The 22,665-nt window shown below is 45.9% G+C and overlaps 1 protein-coding gene across 2 annotated transcripts in view; it reads right to left on the bottom strand.

The window, feature by feature from the left end:
• The window catches only part of LOC135388686 (ras-specific guanine nucleotide-releasing factor 2-like), a 457,533-nt gene extending 436,335 nt beyond the window's left edge, over positions 1–21,198 (bottom strand). For both annotated transcript variants that reach the window (XM_064618396.1, XM_064618397.1), the window contains exon 1: positions 20,727–21,198. In XM_064618396.1, the coding sequence (XP_064474466.1) occupies positions 20,727–20,993 (267 nt within the window). In that variant the 5' untranslated portion in view covers positions 20,994–21,198. The remainder of the gene's footprint in view (positions 1–20,726) is intronic.
• Positions 21,199–22,665: the final 1,467 nt, after the last annotated feature.

Here is a 22,665-nt window from a genome sequence, read left to right as displayed (position 1 = left end):
ATACCTACCAGGTCATAAAAAAACAGGGTATAAAACAAGAACGGCTTGGTCGATTGTAACTAGAGTTGCGTCAAACGATAGAGGAAGGATGGGCCTTTGGGAATGGGAAAGAAAGTTCATTTCGACATTTATAACAAAAATTGAGTTTTTTTAACAGCTCGTATACCTGAAAGGGATAGTTCGCTCTCTCCCGAAACTAAAACATAAAACAAAAAACGTGCTGGACATGTCCAAAAAACAATGAAGAACTCCCCGTCAGTGCCTTTCGTTTTAAACCGATGTACGGCATTTTCCGAGTTTTCAGTGGTTTCCTGTGGGCACCGGCAGCGCGGCTGGGCGCCGGGGGAGGAGTATATTACGCGTGACGTTTCGTGACGTTGTTTCGAGGCCGGCGATAGGAAGCCGCAGCTCTGCCAGGGAAACGGGACCGCCCTCTTGTCGTCACATTGTTGTCAGACGTTTTTCGCAATTTTTTTTCTTGTCATCTATTACCAGAGTAGTAGAGAATGTATCTTGCAATGCAGTGGAGCGAATCGCGCAAGCGTTTTCTAGGTTCTTGTAAAAATAAAAATTAAGGTGAAGTTGACTTGGCAAGTTTTGGTGTTCAATTAGGAAAATTCAGTTTCTCGCGAATAAAACTTGGTAAAAGTGATCAGGAGTAATCGGAAAATCTTCCTTGGGATAAATCGCGTTGACCCCATAATTTTCGGACAAGTAGGTTTTGTAATGCGGTTTTTAACACGTGTGGTGAAACACGCTGTATACAGGGTGCTTGCTTTTATTCGTTACGTAATTGTTATTAAAAACTTACAACAACAAATCAATCATGACTATGACATGGTGAGATTCACCACTATTAAAAACTAGAAGAGCAAAATGGATGCCGTTTTTGCAGTTGAGTTCTATGGCCAGGCGAACATTCCTCCATTTCTCCAAGAAAGTATGTAACTCCATGTAAGATAGTATGAACTATCTAGTTAGGGGATTTCGCGCAAAATCGAGGTAACAGAACGAAAAATATTCCTCGTTGGAAGCCATTCCACGTTTAAGAAACCCTTAAATGCGCACGTGTGTTGAAATATCCATCGCGTTCTGTGATATCTCAGAGTATGTGTACTTGCTTTCTGTCGGAATCACCACCACCACTAATCATCATCACCAGCATCAACATCGCCATCATCCTGCTCACCTTCATTGGCATCATCATTCCAGGAGTTTTCCACCAAAGTAACTGGTGCAACTGATCTGGGGTTGCGGGCCTCACATTAGTGAAGCAAACATCTCCATCTTATTTGTTCCTTAAAACCAAACCAAACCAAACCAATCCATCGCTGAATTTCGCTATGCAAATGAGCCTAAACAAGAACTAGGCACTTTTCGAGCGCCTAAAGAGCGACAGGCAATCCACGTGTGAGGGACACGTGCTTTGGAGAGATGGAGCTGATTGGTGTAGGAGGTCATCAGTTGGTCAGATAGACCGCTCTGCGACCCAGATAAGGCGAAGGTCGCGTCATTTCTGCGCTCAGAAAGTGCTTAGTTCTTGTTTCGGCCCATTTGCATAACGAAATCCAGCGATTGATATTTCAACACGTGTGCGCGCTTAATGGTTTTTTAAACATGGAATGGCTTTCAACGAGGAATATCTCGCGTTCTGTTTCGTCGCTTTTGCGCGAAATCCCGTAATTAAAGAGTTAAGTAATGAATTTTAGGTAATTAGTGACCTCGTAGTTACAAAATTTCTTCGAAAGAATGCTCGCCTGGCCATATAACTCAACTGCAAAAACGGCATCAATTTTCCTCTGCTAGTTTTTTCTTATAAGAATTCTGTAATGAATAAAAATAAACACCCTGTATATACGTTTGTTCGAGTTACCTTCCACGCGCCTTTAAAAACGTACGACAAACTCCGTTTCGCTTATTGTGATCGTCCGTGTCCTCTGCCTTGTTTATAGAGTGGATTTTTTCTTGTTTCAGTTGTCGTATATTTCTCTGGAATCGTTACTCGAATGTAGGTCAGGGAGCAATCGACCCTGTCATTTCCAGATGTCACAGAGTCGAAATTTCAATGAATTCACGCTTCTGTGTCAGCCGCCTTCTTTCTTCCCTTTCTGTCATTTACTTTCGCATTTCATACTGTGTGCTGGGCACAAAATAGCACCGCGACGAGTTAAATTAGCGTTTGCTTTTTCCTCTGATTGTTCCTCGAGGTTCGGTAAAGATCGATACAAATTCCCCCTCGTAAGCAACTTTATTTAATTTATTTTTTTTAATCATCCGCTCTTTTTTTTTTTCTAGCGGTGCGTTATTTTATATCGCTTTACTCGTTTTCAGGCCAATGCAATTCACTTAATTTATGATTGTAATTTGTCTATTTTCTGCCAGTGAGATATGGCGCCTGAAACTTATTGACAAAGAAAAATAAAAACCGGAGGAAGAGAAATTACTACAAAATCCAGTAGCGCTTCGAATGCGAAGCATAAGGTAGCTGCGACCAGTCACTCCACCTTCACATACATCCCTCCCTTCACCAGCGCAAAGTGCTTTCAAAGTTTTAATCTCGTCGTCCGTGTTACCGGGCTCATGATACCAATGGAAAAGTGCCAACTATTCAAATACTACCTCTTTTCAATGGAGTTTCAATGGCAGCGATCTCAGTTAGTACTTCAGCCCTGCGACCGTTTATAATGATTCAGAGTCCGCTAATACTAATACTACGTGCGGTGTGCCTCACTTCAGAGAAGTTTTTGTTTTCATTTGGTGCTTCTTTCTCTCTTTATTTGCATATTTCATCTTTTGCTCGCAATTCTGCTTTCTTCAGAGTTGTCAGTACAGCTTAGTATCATTCCGGTTCACCTCCTTGATTATCTCGGCAACCGGCTCTGCAAGGTACAAGAGGGATAAAGAAAAAGCCCCGGCAATATTAAGCCGAACGTACAGCCGTGATAGATTAAAACGTGTTGAATATTCCAACGTGTCTCGGTGAACATTGCAAGCGTATATGCAACGGTTCCTCAAAATCGATGAAAGCCAGAGGCGTTATTAACATGGTACGTTATCCTCCTTTTCTTTTGCCATCTCCATTTTTTTCTTTCACCAATCAATGAATCAGTCTTTTACCAAATTATTCGTTGCTCTTTTGTATTCCATCATTTTCTTTGGCTGTGTACAATCACGCTGTCCTTAAGCTCACAGTACCGTTCATCAGAAGCATGCATATCAGTTTATTCTCCGCTGAACCTAAGCAACACAGCACCCGCGTATGTTAGTGTTAGGGTCAGTGTTAAACCTGTTACCGTTAGGATCTCTTCCATTGCTTGTACTGTAAACATTGCACCGTCAACGCGTAGAAAAAACCAGACGAGGTAGGAACTTTTAAACAACTCTGAAACCCAACGCCACCCCTCTGAAGCACTGCAGGACAGCCGAAGACATTTAAAGGAAGTGGAAAGAACCTACGATAACAAAGCTTGACTGAAAGCATCCGGTGACACATGATGGACATTTTGCGTTATCATGATGATTGATTCCTTCAGATGGATGGTAGGGTTCGCTCGCGCAAAATTTCCCACGGTTTTTTAAAATCTCTTCTCGTCGAGTGTAATATAACGAAGTATGCAAAGAGAAACACAATTATAATATTTTATAGTCTAATCTAATTATAGTCTTTTATGGACAATGGTTGTTTCCATGATTGTGTAGTGCAGTAATTGTTGTAGTGTTATGTACATGTTCATTCCTCGTTTTGTACCCCCGCTACTCTATGCCCCAAGGCGATGTAGCGTAATAAGCATAAATAAATAAATACGCTATAATTGCCTTCGTACATTCAAAGTCTCTTGAATAACCGTCGGCAGGCATTCTTAACGATGCTTCATACATGACTACAGACACACAGATACCTTTCTACGACCATGTTTGTTCGACCTTCCTCCGTGTCTTTCAGTTTTCTGCCCAAAGAACTGCGTCGAAATTACGATTCACCCTGCTGCGGGTGGAGCTCATTAGCGGAAAATTACCCTCATTGCCTTTCAACATCACCAGGGAATCACTGGTGTGCCTTTACAGCCTGTCTTGTGCGTTTAATGCGTTTAATTACGCTGGTTTCCTCAATTACAGCGGACACCTATGCAGACGTTGTCGTTCTACTTCTTCCTGGCAACACTGACGTACGCCCGGCATAAATTGGTGTAATTAGCACCTGGTGGTGTGTAAGTAATGCGTAATAAGTCCTTTCGAGTGGGTCAATTACGATGCACTTTTACGTGGAATAAAGTATAGAGAGGGGACCACGTTCCATTCCGCTTCTTTGTCAAGAGCTATTTGCGATGAATTGAAATACGCGAAGTCACAAAGTGGCCTGCACACTGAATTTTATCACACCTTTCGGGTGTACGTGTTTTGTCCCATGGCACACACATTTCTGGTGTAGGTTTCACACCGTGCAGAATTGAGTTTCTGAAACGCTATTGCAAATGGCACATTATAGACACAACACCATTTCATGGGGGGTGTATACTCTGTCTAAAACACTGCTTTAGATGGGTGTTCTGCAAACACTTTTTCCAACAATATTACTACACCTTTCGGCTGAGTCTACAGAACAAAAAAAGAAGGTGTTTATTTGCAATGAACACTGATGTTTGGGCTTGTTGGTGTGTATCCACTACGTAGTAGAGCGCCAAAAGAAATGCGGGAATGCGGGTGCAAAGGCATCTTCGAAGGAACTGAAGTGAAAGGCAGATATGCCAACCGAATGGAGCGTGATATCTTGGAGCCTTATCTCATTGGGGAGCTAGGGTCGGAGTGTGTTCATTGTGAAAGTAAGTCACTATCTGATGGGGAGAGGGAATACTTGGATACTTAAGCTGACAGTTGCCTTGTAATAAATATTGTTCAAAGTTAGCGCTTCGTTTGTAATGTACCTCAGTCTTCCTTGTGTTCGTTTTCTTTTGGCAAGCCGAATTTGCACCGAATTTGCGTGCAAAAAAGTGCTTAAAAAATTATTGCATGCCCCAGAGTGCGGAATACGGCCGCATTCGTTAGAAAATGTTTGGACATTCTGGTGACAGAAAACGTTCTCGGGTGACTTTAACTTAACTACACATGTGGAGTTTCTTTTGCTTGCACAAAGCCGTGTTTTTCTCGAACTTGTTCCCTGAGTTCGGCGATTCTTACATCCACGATCCCATCAACTCAAATATGTGTCAGTATAGCACTTAGTAACCGGTGCTGCGTGACCACCGTACGACCCCACACAGACACCCACGCAAACGCCATACCATACAATTGTCCCGCTTGCCTTTATGAGGGTTGCTGCCTTTGCGGCACTTGTGAGATTTGTTCAGAGCTGTGGGGATGGACACAACATTTTAGGATTCTCTGTGCATGATCTTGGGATAAATGTGAATAGTGAATAATACTGAATAGTGGACTTCTAGTGAACATATGAATAGTGAATACAGCGAACTTGCGAGTAGAGCACGTGAGAAGTATTTTTTTTTGGGGGGTGGGGGGTGGGGGTGGAGTAGAAGAACAAGTCGGGAGACAATTTCAATTTCTCCTCTCTTTTTTTTCCTTACAAACAAATAAACATCATATTCCATGATACATTACCCTGGTATATAGGCTATTTCATTGCATGCTTTGATGCACGCTTTGGCATATCGAAGTACTGAAACACTGCATCATGCAAAACATTATGCTGGACATGAAACGTAGTACTGATTGATTGTATAGCATTTAATTTAAGTAGGCTGGTCACTATTACAAAGAAGGAGACGTGGAAAAGTCTCATTTGCGCTTAAATGTCTCTGACTTCCTTGTCCTTCTGTGTGTCTGTCGTTTACACATGAATAATGTACAATTCTTCAGTCGTTTAATCAATTGTGAAAAGTGCGAATTCAAATTGATACCCTATCACATAGTACGATACACATTATTTGTCATTTACAAACTCTATAATGTCACGCACTATCATTGCCAAGAGGCGTGAGACCTCGCCTGAAGGTGTATACAAGAAGATGTATGCAGGTGAGCAAACCATCCAAACCCCCTGCTCAGGACACGTAGGGTGACGCTCTATGTTTACCCGCCTAATATTTTTATTACTCTATTGCGGTTCCAAAGCAATATCCATCGGGAAGCAAAATACATTGGACAGCTCTACAGAAGAAATCATCGTTTTATTTTTCCCTACACCAAACCAAATCATCATTTGTAGGATAGACTTTGTTACCGTCTTCAAGCTACTCTCTTCCTTTCTGGTTCTGGCGACATCAGCTTATCGAGGCTACTTTTATTGATTTTTCTTAAAAATTCGTTTGGGACTGATGTAAGGATTTCAAATATCTTGCGTGGGTCAACGCTGTTATGTAAACCTAGCCGAAGCGCAGAAGCACTGAATGCAATCCTTTTCTGTTCCATTAGGATTAACCGGGTATTTTTTTAGCGACCCACGTAGAAAAGACTCGGCATATACAATATCCCATTTCACTGAAAACGTACGGCGAAACATCTCATATCCTTCACCTGCATTTCTTCCGGAACGTGGAAGCAAATTTCCTGCACCATCCATTGCCAACGCTATTTGTTTGCTCGTCCGTGTGCTTGAGCCCAGCATGTTGAATAATTACCGAGTCATGGCTGCCAGCGCCGAATGCTAACTAGGTTTCCTGTCTCGTGGGGTCTGTCCTAAATTTCCCATTCGCTGGATTACGGCATTAAGGCTTGAAATACTGATGGAAGGAGCCACTGCTTTTTAGGTTCGTTTTCCGGATGGAAGTTCGTTTTTATTTATTTATTTATAGAGTGCCTGTCAACAGAGGGTTCATGATGAACATGCAACGGGGAGGGGGGGGGAAGGAACATACCAAAAAGTAACAAATGCGAAATCATGCATCCGATAGCGCATCCCGACGGGCGCACCTAAAATTTTGTCTATTGGCGCCGAAAAGTTTGGGAGTCGCCCCCTGGTGTTCACTGAACGAACCGTGTCGTGGGGATGTCCCCGGGCAGTATTCGCACATTGCATTGGGTATGAAGGCATTCCACGTGTAAGAGGCTGTCCAGCGTTGATATTTTCTGGTGATTCATAACGAAACCGACATATGTGTTCCAAGTAAATCGCATTTTCATTCCAATATGACTGTTTTTACTGTAAGTAACAGGAACGAAACCGAAACGAGGACCCCCACCAAGAGGCGGCACAGTGGCGTCCCTAGTGAGGGCCTCGCCGCCATATTGGAGGAGAAAGCCGTGGGCCTCTATTCAGGAGATAAACTGATGTTCTGAGGCTGGAACAACATAGAAGGGACAGATACCTTTTCAGTGACTTTGATCATTCATCCTCTATTCAGTTCCGTGTACAGTGAACCCTCGTTAATATGACCACCACCGTTCCTTCAGATTTTGGTCATAAAGCGAATTTTCATACTAACGTGAAACGCACCCTCCTCTGCAGGCGGAGACCGCTTCGTTCCGGCCATTCTTAAGTGCGCGACAGCAGCAGCATAGTGTGACATGGTCCCGTGTTCACTTCCTTTTTAAGCAGTCCAAAGCACTACAGTGCTTTGGCGGTACAGCGCTATGAGGATTCCACGTCAAGAGATCCAACGGGTCAAGAGATCCATCGAGTCAAGAGATCCACCGATGGATCTCTTGACTCGGAGGATCTTTTGACCCGTTGGATCTCTTGACCCGGTTGGATCTCTTGACTCGTCTGAGGGTTCGCCAGGCTCGGATCTTTTGACCCCGTTGTGTTACGTCGTGAACTCTAACATCGCTACGCAGAAATTATTCGTATCGAAACACGAGGGACTCGTTTTACGTGCGGTATAAATAGAATACAAATGCAGGTGGCAAATCAACATATCATTTTTATTGGCTTAGTTACTTACTTTGTAACACATAGCGCAGTCAAAGAAAAGCCGACAGTTCTTTTATGTCATTTGTGTTAAAAAGAGGTGGCTGCATTGTAAGATCAACCTGTTTGTAACACAGGATTGATTGGAGTGCGGTCATCTTTTATCTTTTTTTTTTTACAGCGCTTTGTGTTAGATTATTTCTACAGTTAGCGTAGGCTACGTACACTCACGTTGGGTGGGCCGGCCGCTGTTTCAAACACGTTGATTATTTAAACACTTCTCGTATCACAGCGGGCTCGTAGTCGAAGAGCCAAGTCGCTGTTCTGGACAGACGTTCGACATGGCGGATCATGGACTCTCTCAGGGTACGAAACATAGCTTCATATGCCCGAACATCTTTTTTTTTTTTTTGTGTGTGTGTGTGTGTTTTTCTGTGTCAGGTTTTCCCTTAATTTTTCTCGCCGTCCACAAAAGGACAAAGACAAAGCACTTTGCGGCTGGGCCCGTTATTATTGGTAACAAACTTCAGTTCTGGCATAACGTGGGGACGGCTGCGCCAATTGACACAAAACTACAAAGACAACTCTGAGTCCAGCAATATATCCTGCATTTTGGGGTTGAGGTCAATGAACGTGACAGGTCAATGTTGATTGGAAAGCGCAGTCGGACAGTATTTTCCCGCACGGTCAGTAAAAGAATAGAATAACATGATATGGGTGGAGGCCAATGAAAAGAACGCGACAAGGATAAGTTTTAAGCCCTGCAGCCTACGATGCTTTGTAAGTTGAGCTCCATATTCTTGGTAACAAGCATCCGTTCTGGCATAGCGTGTTATGGCAATGGGCTAGGGGCAATGGACGCAAAGGCAAAAGGGGGACTCGCCGCCGTAACCTACAGCACAACCTCAGGATTTTCTCGCTTACTTTTTTTTTGTGCGTGTGCGTGTGTGGTAAGAAGAGAGAAAACACCGAAAAGTCTTCACTGTTACCGGGCATATTACTTCCTAACTTAATACTACATACAGCGCAATCGTTCTGCAATGAACATGGTAAGGGGTAGACTTTCTTTTCTGTCGGGAATCCTGACCAGTATGACGCTTTGACTGGTTGGATCTCTTGACTCGCATGTCACGTGACCGGTTGGATCTCCTGACTCGATGGATCTCTTGACCGGGTTGGAACTCTTGACGCTTTGGATCTTTTGACTCGCCTGTCACGTGACCGGTTGGATCTCCTGACTCGATGGATCTCTTGACTCGTTGGATCTCTTGACCGGAAGCGCGCTATGATTAATTCCGAGGCCAGCAACATCATGAGTCATCCCAAACATTGTTGCCCTACTTTAACACGTGTCACCCACTGCCTGACGTATGTGGTAACCTCTCCCTGGGGCTACTCTTCGGGTCATGTGACACGATCATAATAACTACACTCTTAGAAATGAACTTCACTGCATAGCACGCTCCTAGCCAACCATCACCTCGAATGATATTGTTATCTGCTCTGATTTGTTGAAAACGGGAGGCGTACGCCTTTTTTGAGACAGTTATGAACAGCATAAGTGTCACAACAACAACAACAAATAAATAATGACTATAAGTGTCACAAAAAAGGTGTACGCCTCCCGTTTTAAACAAATCGGCGCAGATAACGATATCATTTGAGATGATGGTTGGCTATGAGCGTGCTATGCGGTGAAGTTCATTTTTAAGAGTGTACTTGTGACAAAAATCTCGGTCATAGTCGGATAAGCGAATTGTCATACCAATGCTGTGGATTTACATGGCGGCGGAACGGTTCCCAAGAAAAACTGTCATAAAGCGAGTGTGTCAGATTATCAGGGGTCATATTAACGAGTGTTCACTGGGGCCTGTTGCACTAAAGTTTCGACCGCAGCGCCAATTCCATCCTGATGTGCAGAGCGCCTTTATTAGACGGTCGTATCCGGCTTGTTACTTGCCTTACTGCTGTACCGCGAACGTAACCTGTTTTGTGGAAATCATTGCGCCACGATTTTTCAGAGCCGCAATGTAGGAGATACATACCTCCATCTACACGACCACGATTGGCGCTTCAGAATGCGCTTCGGAGCGTCCCCAAATGTCGTGCTCTTTCTCTTTGCACCGATGCACGTGAATAGATCAAGGAGATATCAATAGCGCACCTTAAAGCAGCATGAAAGTAAAATGAATTCGTCAATGTTGAACCTAGACAGCGTTTTTCGAAAACCACGTTCCTTCGGTACGCGTATCTGCATGTATCTGCCTTTGGTCCCTATTTCTCGATCGTGCTTTCGCTATAGGAATTGACCCAATGCTCCTCCGTGACGGCCGACAATTTCACGCTACGCTTCCGAAGGAGCCAAGGCGACTTCTTCCGCCTCCTCGCATGTGGCTGTCGCATGGCAACGGCGACGCATCTGTTATGTCAGAGATGTCATTCACTGCACGGCCTGGAGTGTTTCCATTTCCACATGAACTCAGATCCGCGTGAGCACGTCGCTCACACAACTTTGTCTGTGCTCTGAAACAATACCGACTTTCCTGGATACAACAAGCGCTCGAAGAAGAATTTACGGAGTGGTAAATGATTCCATGAGAGTTTAGTAGAGTTGAAAGAGAGAATAAGAAAATGGAGAATGATTCCATGAAAATAATCTTCAATGGGTTGGAAACATTGCGCGAAGCGGTAATTGCGTCAGCTCTCCTAGGAGACACTCCCCAGACGTATATACATTCTGGGCATTGATTGCGTTTTTAATAGCGACCTTTTCAATCGTCATTGATTATGGAACAGTGCTTTGCGAGATGGCAGAAACAGTCGCGACATGCGTAGATATTTCTCCAGGAAATGCTTTTGTTTTACGGCTCTCCTATACCATTTCCGCGCTCTGATATGAAATTATTTATGTGTCATACATTGCGCTCAATGGGCCCTGAACGCAAATAAAATAAATAAATGTTGTGTCTTAAAACAGGGGGGGGGGGGAGGGATTGCCGAAATAGCTCACCAAACAACTTCACCACATAATGCGCTGAAGGCCAACCAGTGCACAGAATAATACGTCTATCACTCCTCATTTGTTGGAAGTGCCTACGCCTTTTTGTGACGTTTAACGTACCTGTATTAACATAACTGCACAACTGTCCCAGGGCGGAACTGCTTCCCGTTGCCGGCCACACTCAGGCGGACAACGTCACTACTATTGCGAGGTTCGATCGTGCGTCCTGGGCAGACTTCACAGGGCAATGTGCCGACATTTCTCAAAAAGCGTCTGAGGAAAACCCAGGGAAAACACCCAGACAGCACAGCCGGCGCCCGGATTCGATCCCAAGTGGAAATTGTCGACTGCCGACCATCGACCAGTGATGGGTTTTTGGTCGGCAAACGACATCGTCGGCCACTGCACGTTGAATCAACGTCGGTCTATTGTCGCTCATCGTGCTGACTTAGCAAACGGCGTTGGGTCCAGAAGTTGTGTGCACGAGTTGCGCGCGTGCTATGGAGAGTTCGGCATAATAGAGGCGGGCCAACGTCGGCCCTGCACTGCAAACAAACTTGAAAACAACGCAGCTGCACTCGAAACAAACAAACAAACAAAAAACGGTCTTTGTTGTTCTCCGAATTCAATGTACCCGAGTCAATTACTTCTTCCGCTTGCAATATTATTTTGCGACGAGATGAAGATTAACTTCCGATCGCTCTTGTACGTAGCGGCATGAACCATAATAAACGCGAAAAAAAAAATCGCCCTTGGTAGCTTAGTCGGTAGCGTGCTAACTTGCGGAGCTCAAGATCGCGGGTTCGATCCAGGTTGAGGACGGCAGCAATGTGGGCCTTCGTTTCGAAGACCTCGTGTCAATGGTTTCGGTTGCACGTTAAAAAATCACAGGTGGTTGCAGCCCAACCCTCCTGCACGTGCCGCATGTAGCTACACAAGTGTCGGTTAGCCCACCTTACTTGTGAATTTACTTCCAGTTGTTAGCAATAGTAACTCAGTTAATTGAGAGCCAAAGCGTGTTGTTTTTTTAATTCTCGTGTAGCGATTTTATGCCTCTATGACTGACACTGAGGGAACGCAATAGAATGGCATCGGTAGCTGCATGGTACCGTACTGCAATGGGATCAGAGTACTGCATAAGCATGAGCCCTGCTCCTTACTATAAGCGGTCCAAAGTTCGTCTAACGTTTCTTTGAATCCATGGGCCGCTGTCTAGTCTACTAATGGCCGGCTATTGCCAAGACTTGACTCTACACTGGCCTTTGTTGGCCCAACGTCTTATAGGTCGGTCTGATACATTGGCGCAAGGTTGGCGGTATTAAGTCTGCCGTGTAAGGCAAATGTCAATCCCGAAGCTTGGCCCAATTTATTTTTGCAGGCACGACCCAACAACGTTTAGGTCGGATGCATACGTCGGCCCGGCACTTTGCCGACGTTGTTTTTCCCCTTGGGGGGGGGGGGGGTCACCTCCCAGTCTTGGCGTTGAAGCACAACTGTCCTAAAAAGACGTACGCGCCATATGTTTTCAACAAATCAAGGGAGAGAACGATGCCATTCGAGATGATAGTTGGTTAGGAGCGCCGTGTTCGGTTCTGAGAGTGAAGTTCTGTTTTGAGAGCGTACTTCAGAGAGAACACTCCATTTGACGTTCTGAAACTGTACTTCTCAAACCTTCCATCAACTGCGAATCGTCAACATTAGCCCCCCCGGAAACGCATTTTACAGAACCGCCCGTCTCTAATAACGCACTCTTTTCCTTCCACCAGGGGAAGCTCCGATTTGTGGGTGGCATACGCATGCACGTTATCGTTCGCGACATTTTTGCATTCGGTAATGAAGATTGCGGCCTGTCCGAAAAACTTTCGCGGCACTTGCAGCTCGCTTCCGCGCGATTAGGCGCGGAGCCTGGCTAAAATTTCCATTACGTGTTCCGCTTTAGTCTCTCCCATATCGTGCCAACGTTCAGGCGACCACGAAAATTTTGCCCACTTTCGCCTCGAGGCAACACGTGCGCTAAGGCGGTAATCGAGTGACTGTTTTTATACCTCATTTTTTTACGCACGCTTTCGACATCACTAGGTTCCAACGATATGCGAGGCTTCCATCTTTCTGGCGCTTTCTTTTAGGTGTACTCCACGATGCAAAGTATTTTTGTGGTTCTAGGGACTGCAAATCGCAGGACAGAGTGGGAAATGATTATTTGTCGAAATCTCGGTAACAAAACATGATTGGCTACGTAAAACGTGTACAAACAATTGTTTTCAATTCACCACAAGTTAATGTTAACCCCAACGGAGACTGACGAGTATTGCGCTGGTGAGAGGAGACCGTCGTTCCATTCTTCGACGCCTCGTGACACCCCTGCCTTTCGGCCAATGGATAACTACATTCTTCGCTCCCCCCCCCTCCATCTATGCTGTTGAGTTTGTAGAGGACGGTGGTCTTCCTCTACATGAGCCCCGACCGGCGATGATGGTATGCCACGGAGAGGCGATGACGGTGGCCTGTCTCCATGGCCGCGCCGGTGGAACTGAAGCCGGTGCTCCACGCGCGTGGCCATCGTTGTCGTCGTTGTCGTCGTCCGCTACAGGGGTCCCCCGGCCGTCAGATGCGTTGCGGACGCATCGCAAGAGCTGGAGTTAACGGGCGACCGTGGTAGGCGTATAGACGTGGTGACGCGTGGTCGAACAGGGGCACGGCACACGTTGGCGGCGTTTCAGAGGGGATGAGGACGGGAACAGCATCCGTGTGTAGGTAGTCATCCTTGTGGTAGGTGTGGACGGGAACAGCGATCCGTCGCAGAGAGAGTGAGGCGCTCGGTGTCGTGGTCCTGGGGTGCCGCGACCGGCACGGGAGCCGAAGCTCGATAGTCCCAGGTGGAGTGAGTGAGGTGCCGAGACGGGCTTAAGTGTGCCGAGGCGTCGGCTGCCGCGACTGCCGCAACCGGCAGGTGAGCGCAAGGCTCGAGTGTCGCGGCCGGCAGTGAGAAGCGTGAGAAGACTTGAGCGAAGAGAGAAGCGTAGGTGAGAGAGCGAAGAGTGCGGTAGGAGTGAAGGTGGGCCGTGTGTGCCGGAGGTAGTGCTGCTCGATGGCGTGGTCAGAAATTTGGGATGGTGAAGGGCCGAATTGCTCCGGACGTGATGTTCTTTGTCCGGGTCACCAAATGTAGAGGACGGTGGTCTTCCTCTACATGAGCCCCGACCGGCGATGATGGTATGCCACGGAGAGGCGATGACGGTGGCCTGTCTCCATGGCCGCGCCGGTGGAACTGAAGCCGGTGCTCCACGCGCGTGGCCATCGTTGTCGTCGTTGTCGTCGTCCGCTACAAGTTGATGATGAGTGAGTATGCTGAAGAGCTGATCCAAGGATCTCTTTCCGCATGCCACGAAACACCTCTCGTCAAGATGCTGTGATTCATCTAATGCGACTCGATGTGGCTTTTTTACAGCTGAGTGGCCTTACCGCTCGAGACAAGTTGACTCTCGCAGATACTGTCACTGCGGTGCTCTAGAAGATCTAGAGCACATTCTTCTTCATTGCCCGCACTACCAACCTTCCCGAACAGCACTCTCCGCGTCTCTTAATCACCTGGACTCCCCCCCCCCCCCCCCACACACACATACCTTCTCTCTAAAAATTGCTGGGTCCCTGACCCAATCCAGCATACCAACGCTCTGCTCTCGAAGCTCTATTGACCTTTTTGGACACCATAGGACTTCGATTCTTATTGCGAAGGGTCTCATTATTTCATTCCCCACATCACCAGCAGCAATGGGGTAGAGTATCGTCCCTGGCGATGAAACTCCCCATTCATCATCTCAAAATAAAGTGGTTATTGTTGTTGTTAACCCCAAATATTTGTTGGGTGTTAATTAGTTTCGCAAGATGACCGACACTAGTAATAATTACAAACTCCATCCAACGTGCATGTTTGGACTGTTATTTTCTATCCAACGTGGTTTTAACGTCCGCACTTGCGGAGATACAAACGTTGCATACGTTCTCTCAAGTGTGATTGATCGATTGGTTCGCGAAAGCAAAAGGGAGATTTAACAACTCCAACCGCACCTGTGACAGCTGTGTCTCTTTGTACTTCGCACGGAAGTAAAGAGTGTCCATAAACAATGCCCGCAATTGTGCACATCAGGGGCGAGAAGCTTTCTCCCCTGTATTTTCCAGTGCACGTGGCAACTGTGAAGCAGACGGCACCGAATTCTGTCCTCTTTGTCTACCACAGTTCCAAGCAGTACGCAAGGATAACCACCTTGCTCGTAGCCTGTGAATGGCATTATCTACTTCATGCCCTATACAGCGTTCTGTCACTGCGTAAGATAGTTGAACCCTCACGACTTCTAACTTGCATTCAAATGCACGTCCTACTTTCACCCACTGACCTCAATATTGCGTGGACTGCGCGTTGCTGGGTTTGCGCGACATCAACCCAATCGACGGAAGTACGAGTGCGTGGGCTTCGGGTAGAGCAGTTGCGGAGGAAGTGCAGAGACACGACACTTCAGCGGCGTAGAGTCGAAGACATCTACAACACAGACGCTCTTTACGGCAGATGAGTTGAACGAAAATACCAAATCGAGAAATCCAACCATTCTTATCATCGGAAGTGTTGCTGCCGAATATCGAGGCTCCTTCCTAGCTAGGTTCAGCCGCCGCGAAAATAGAGCAGAAGATACATATCTATACCAGGGATGTGACGTAGATATCTTGTCGACCAATTGGAAGAACCTTCCGCGACTAGGAAACGGCTTCACTCCCCTCCTCCGAGGAGAGTGCTGCGTGGGCAAGTAAACGTGGGATCACTAGTTTTATCGTCACAAGCACGACGTTTCATATCGGATACTACTGGACATGCTATCTGTCCTGTCAGCATTATGAAAACATAATGACAGCGTCACCGAACAATTATAGAACACCGCTTTGATAACGAACATCATTAATATTCGTGTCGCGCACCGTATATTTTTATCTCCATAGTTTCTCAGAAGTTAATTGTAGCTCATTACGTAACGGCGTTGTACTCTGTTCAATGTTACAATGGTTCCTGGACGTAATGACCACGCAGCTTAGGGTCGCGCTAATGGGATAACCATCGTTAGAGAAAGTATTTCGAACACATTAGGAAATAAATGTGTCATTACGGAACACAGTACGAAGTTGTCATTATCATGCGATCATTGCTTAGTCTTCATTTAACTACGCAAGCACTTTATATATTCTGCCGTCATTGTAACAACTCAGCATTGTATGTGTGCTTGAATGTCTAAATTCGTGCATCTCTTTGATAATTTCACTTTATAATCGCATTTTATAATTTTATAATAATGTGCTTCTTTTCGTAACGCGATCCTCCGTTTAGCGTACAATGTGGGTAATGAAATTACAAAGCAGCATACTGTTAATAGTTCAAGTATACTTATCCGTAACGGCAGAGAGAAAAATACTTTCCCTTTCTTCTTTTGTATTCGCGGAAAGCTCGGGTGCGCGAGTTGCGTAAAATAATAAGCCGACAGCATTCATCACGTGAACTCATACATTAGTTATTTTTCTCTTCGCGCGAATAAATGGCCAGATATCGCTGCAAAAAGTAAACTATCTGTCCGTAGCGCACTCGTTTTCCGCAGTCCCTCTTGCGCTATTGAACTCTCGGCGTCGAAGTGAATTAAATTGAATTGGCAGAAAGTTTAAAAACTGGGAAGAATGGGCAGGCTTTCCAGACGAATGTCTGCACAGTTCCCCGTGAAGACGGCCCAGGAAGCATACTAATCCCCCTGTCCCTCACTCCTTCCCGCTGTCCTCTCCCCATGTGTCCATATCTGTACGCCACTCATAGCCACAGTTAATTTAATTAATTAAATAATTTAAGAAAATGAACCCGTCACCCGGCGAATTCAGCGAACTTTCAACATTCGTGCTTTCTGTCCCAGTTGTTCAGCGGCACTAATTCCTATCTCTATATAAATAAATATAAATATATCCCCCTCCCCCCTCTAAGAACAGTCTTTTTTTCCCCCTTTGTTTCTTGAATCCTCTGCGCACTTGAAGTTCGCATAGCATTATCGCCCACTATTTTTGCTCTTCTCGATTGTCAAAAAAAAAAAAATAATGATGACTCTATACTGTACTGTACCCGGTCATCAACGGGTCTGCAAGTTTCACTGTATTTAGCGCTGCCACCATGTTCTACGTTTAACGCTGGGTCACTTTTCCTTTGCTGCCAGTGTTCCCTCGCTACGCTTTCCCTTATAAAGTTGAACTGCTCATGCCCACCGAGTGACTATTTGTAGAGTGTGCGCTTTGGGGGATGGGAGAACCGCGTTCTGCGCTGCTGTTTTCATCGATAGAAGGGAAACGTAATATCCGTTTTATTGCCCCCTAACGGTCGTTTCGAGTGTTGCTTCCAAGGAAAACGCCCTGTACTGCAGCGAGAGACCGTATTTCGTTTCACACACAAGAAATGTCCTATTCTGGTATCGTAGCACTTTCTCAATTAGAAGCTGCTCGGCGACACTGGTCATCAATGTCGTAAAAAAAGAATATAAAACTGTGCATTAAACCTTGCGTTATTACACTGTATATTTTAAGTGTAGAAAGATTACATGAATGCGTGTGGCATACATCAGATCTAGTTTCAAGTGGTTCTTAAAGTACATCAATGAAATATGCATATAATCCGAGAAGTTGCTGCAAAGGCTGCATTAAGTGGTAATTCGTGGAAATGGTAATTCGTTGATACGTCTGGAGCTACGCAAAGGGATGACCTCGAGCATGGAAGACGCCTCTGTCCTGTCGGTGATAAAAATGATAATGATGATGATTATGATGGTAGGCACAAGAAAGAAAAAGAAAGAAAGAATGGGGACAGTCATGTCAGTCTTCCCTTTAACCTTCTGATACAAGGGCTGCCTAATGCACGAAACCGCAATTTAATTAACGGACGCTACATTTACGCTACATTTTATGTACTTTATTGTCGACCCCCTTCGTTATCCGGCTGCACAAGCTTCGACTGCTGGAGACTACAATCCGCCTTTCAAAGCGCAACGCGATAAAACATTTACAGAAATAATCTGGGTCTGGACTCTAAGTCGGTTATAAACTCCATTTCTTCCCGTGGCCGTCTCTTTTTGCTCCCTGTATCGAAAAATTCCTTTTTTTTTCCCCCTTCTTCGTTGACAGATTCCAGGAAGCGAATGGATCCGGAGTACACAAACGTACATCAGTGCACGTCGGAATCGCAATGTAATGAACCGAAAATGTCTCGGGAGAACTTCTTGTTTGTGTGCTTAGTAAAGCCGTGCTTTATTCGACACCTCTCTCTTTTCGAGTTCTTTTTTTTTTTTTTTTTTTTTTTTGTAACGTCACGTGAGCAACGGGAGTGCATCAGGCAACTGTTTCGTTAATCCTGCATGGACTCTGGCGATTAAAGCATGTTGTTGTATGCACTGTGTTGCACATTGTATTCAGACACCGTACCGTACAGAAACACATAATGGTTTGGTTTCTTCTCCTCCGTACACTGAGCCAATGCAGTGAAAGCACGCTCTACAGGAGAGGGAATGCAACCGCATAGCACGCTCCCATCGTTCACGCCGAATACAAACGTCCCCTCACTTATGATTCTACCTGCGGGATACCTGCCTTCTCTGCAGCCTGTGACATCGTAATTGGGGCGGCGTAAGACCTCTGACATCAGATCCCACATCCCCTGACTCTGACTACCCCAGGTACTTGACTACACAGTAAGGAATTATTTACGGAATAGCAAGCCGTCCTTTCTGGCTGACTTTTCCTGCCAAATAAATCGGTCCCCCCCTCCCCCCATGTTTCTCGTGCTCTCGATCGTCAGCATATGAAAACCGTGTGAACCCCGTTGAGGCGAGTATTACATCGTGTTAACGCTTATTTGACGTGTAACGCCGTACTGCCTTTAATAATATTTATTTACTCAGTACTTACTAGCTAGCACCTGCCATATGTGTGAACAGCAGTAGCACAGGCAGTGATAAAAATACTGTCTGCTGTAAGTGTATATTGTCTTATCTGTAATCACTCATTAACATAAAACCATTAACAAATTGTTCTCAATCACAAAACATGAATTGTAATATGATGAATGACGTGCTGCACGTTTTCCCTTCCCACATATCCGTAAGCCCGCCGATATAGTGTATGAGTTCCGGATTGACCGAGTCCCTCTGCCGCCCGCACCGTCTCAGGTTTTTCTCCTGGTTTCCCCAAAAGTCGGACCAAGACGCACACTATTCTCCCTTTCTCCATCTCTCGCCGCCTGGACAGTGCGCATATAGTCACAGTTATATATATATATATATTTCTCAAGTGTGTGTGTGTGTGTGTGTGTATACATTTCTTAAGTGCGCAAGCAAAGGCGCAGCCATCGCTCCATTAATTAGACGTTTTTTCGTACGGGTGATTTTTTTAAAGAGTAGCAAGCCATATATTGGCTGACCTCTATCACCACTTAAAAAGGAGAAGAATCGGACTACCGTCTGTCTCTGTGGAAATGGCAGATTTGTCTGTCGTTACCTGTTGCTTCTTGATGCATTTTAGAGGTTTACGCAGTCATCACACATCAGCGAGAATCTCAAGCTGGCAAGGCAGGGCGAGGGTAGCATATACGTCACTTCCAAGTCAAGAGTATTGACACTAAACATTCGTCACCTACTTTGGGCGATAGGAAAAGCTATAACGCACGGAAAAAGCATTTATCGATATAGTGCAGCTTAAAGTAGGCGCAACTCTACATCCCAAACCACGCAGCAATTGTTTCCTGTACCTGCATTAACAGTTTAAATATTTCGGAAAGGTCGCCTCTAGTAAAATTCGCATTGTGCCGTCACCAGCTGCGTTACCTGCTGCAGCGCAGTCACTTTACAGAGCTTCATTGTCCGCAATCAATTTAACGACGGAGAGGAGTTCACCCATAACAACTTCTTCCGAAGGGAAAGCACGAAGACGAAGAGATGACGAAGACTGTGTCATGCAGTGACTTATGTAGTTCGCTTCCTGGTGTGCATTACAAACGATGAAATAATTCGCGCTGCGCAGAAATTTTCATTACTCCTTTAGCGTGTAAAAGCGGTGATTTCGTAAGCAAACACCTTTAAATGGAATGCAACCGACCCGAAATGATGTTTCCTGTTGAGTATGCCCTCTGAAATTGTGCTTCTTGTAGAACGTGCAATTTAGAAACTTGTACCTTGCGAAACTTGCACAACAATAGTGTATGCTACATAGGTTTACTCCCGAAAAGTGTAAAAAATTTCACTGCGCGGTGTGCAGCGTCCCTGATCGTTTTCGCCCCGTATTGAAGCCGTCCCGCCACGCGCTCCGAGCAATACCGCGCATAGCTCTATTGTTATTACTAGAGGCCAGATGTTTATACACTAAACAACAAAGAGCTCGTAGTCAACGTCTAGAAAGTCCTCTAAAATCTATCTTCTGGGGACATGTTAGCAAAATCAATGCAGATTACGACAGCGGTTTTGAGATATAAATTCTAAAATAAGCCCCTCCTATGTCGATTGATTCATTTTGTTGTTTTTACGTACTTCATTGAAACGAGGGAGATACTGTTAAAGATTACGACCGTTTTAAAGCTGTCCCACACCGCACCTATAGGTTTGCGGACAAAAATGGGAAGTATTATGAAGGGTACCTTTAGAGCGCCCACAATTCGTGCCTATATGTCAAATACGCATCAAAGAGGACGCAAAGAAAAATTAGGCATTCTGCCTAAAGATCCGGTCTCTATAGTTATGACATTCCACAGACATGCATGTGGAGTACGCACACAGACAGACAGAGAGGTAGACAGACAGGCTAACGCACCTGTGCGTTTCCGGTGTTCTTTCCGGTAACGGGCGTGAGGAGCCGCTCGCAGTAGGAGCCCTCGAGAAAGACGACTCCGGAGGGCCGGGCCGTGGAATCGTTTTCGTAGTAAAAGAGCAGGTTCTGGTAGAGTACGAACCAGCGCAGCTGCCAGCGTCCGCTGTCCGCGGTGCGTTTGCACAGGTAGCCTCTCAAGCAGTTGTCGTGCATGGCTTTCTCGGACAGCGACAGCAGCTGCCCGTCGTTCATACGAAGAGCGCGCTGCATCGCGGCGGCAGCGAGCTCACGCAGCGTCGACGGCACGACGCCACCACGCGCCGCCGCCGCTAGACGTCTTCCGCTCTACCGTTGATGACGACGACGTCTGCTCCATGGTCGACGCCGCGGAGTCTGCCGCTGTTCAACGTCCACCTTCTCTGAGCCTTCTCTTGCTGCCACCGGCGCGCGCGCGCCGTCTGATGGGAGACGACGCTAAGGCCCCGCCTTCCTCTGGCGCTGCTGACGGTGAATGCGCCGGTGCAAGAATCCGTCAGGTTGTGGAGAGGAAGAAACAGGTGCATGTAGAGGAGGGTTGGATCGCTTTGGACGAAGGGTTTGCCACTGAAAGGGCTTGTCGAGATTTGGATGACAAGATGGTTCCGGTGATGGGGGGATTGGGAGAGTGTGAGCAATAAGTTCCGTACAAGATGTTGCGTTTACCTATGGGGATTTGCAGAGCAGGGCCGGGGTATATTGATCTCGGAATGAGACGGTAAAAAATAAGATAAAAATAACGGCGTGATGTGCCGACAGGATAGTGTGGAGAAAATAAGAGGATTTGAGTCTTCGTCGCGGGCTTTGGTGCTATGCGGCAACAGGTGAATTTTGTGATGTCACTCGAAGGCAATCTCCCGTTCAAGGGCCTACGAACCTTTCACTGACTTGACCGCAAAATGGGATATACTTTACAACACCCTGCCCTTCCACCCTGAGCAGCAACACACGAACAGTCATTTCGACATTCGGCTTCATTCACAGACACCTGCGAACCCCGAGTGTACAACGACAACAACACAAACAACATAGATGAAGGGATGATGATGATGATGTGGGATGTTTCCCTACGTTGAGTGCAGGACCCTACCCCACTCCAAAAAGGTTCACATGAAAGGATGAAGAGGGAAGGAAACGAATGTACAAGAACGTACAGCAAAGATTGGACGAGCATACACATTCGAGCTAGAGATTGACATAGGCCGGTCCAGCCCGAGGCCCGCCGGCTCGGGCCGGGTTCGGGGCACCTATACTCGCTCGGCTCCGTGCCTGGGACAGCCCGGGCCTGGATTGTTCGGTGCATTGTGAATATTCTTTATTCCGAAAACAAGAGGCACACCGGCATCACAACAAATAAAATCCATGATTAGGAATGAAAAGGCCTGACAATCAGCCGTTCGTTATTTATTGAAAAGAAGGGCTTAGCAGTCCAGAGCGTAACAGTGTTTGAACTGTTTCAAACTGTTTTTATTTGTAGTGATGTCGGTGTGCCTATTGTTTTCGGAATAATGAATGTCCACTCCCATCGTTTGGACCTCTTTTAGCACTCTGAATATTGAAAAGCGTCGACGACATCCTTTTCTTCCGCAATAATCTTTGAACAGTCAATAAAGGTCGTTGTGTGTTGGTCTGTGTGTGCTTGGACGGTGTCCCTGCATATTCCGGAGTGATTTTTCCGGAAGCTCCTAGCGGGCGGGCCCGGTCATTCGCTGTCGAACTTAGACTCTAAAACTCTCTCTGAAATTCTCAAAAACTAATTGCGCCATAAAGCCCACTATATAACCTACTCGGAAGCAAGCTGCGAGCACCATTGTTTCACTGTTGCCGCAGCACTGTGTTTTTGAGGTACACTCTTTAAAAAAAAATGTGTACTTAACTCCTTTTCCTTGCCAGATATATGACTCCC

Source organism: Ornithodoros turicata, chromosome 3, assembly GCF_037126465.1.
Source record: "Ornithodoros turicata isolate Travis chromosome 3, ASM3712646v1, whole genome shotgun sequence".
Classification (NCBI taxonomy): domain Eukaryota; kingdom Metazoa; phylum Arthropoda; class Arachnida; order Ixodida; family Argasidae; genus Ornithodoros; species Ornithodoros turicata.
Note: the sequence above shows the minus strand (reverse complement) of the source record. Positions and strands in the feature narration are given on the sequence as shown.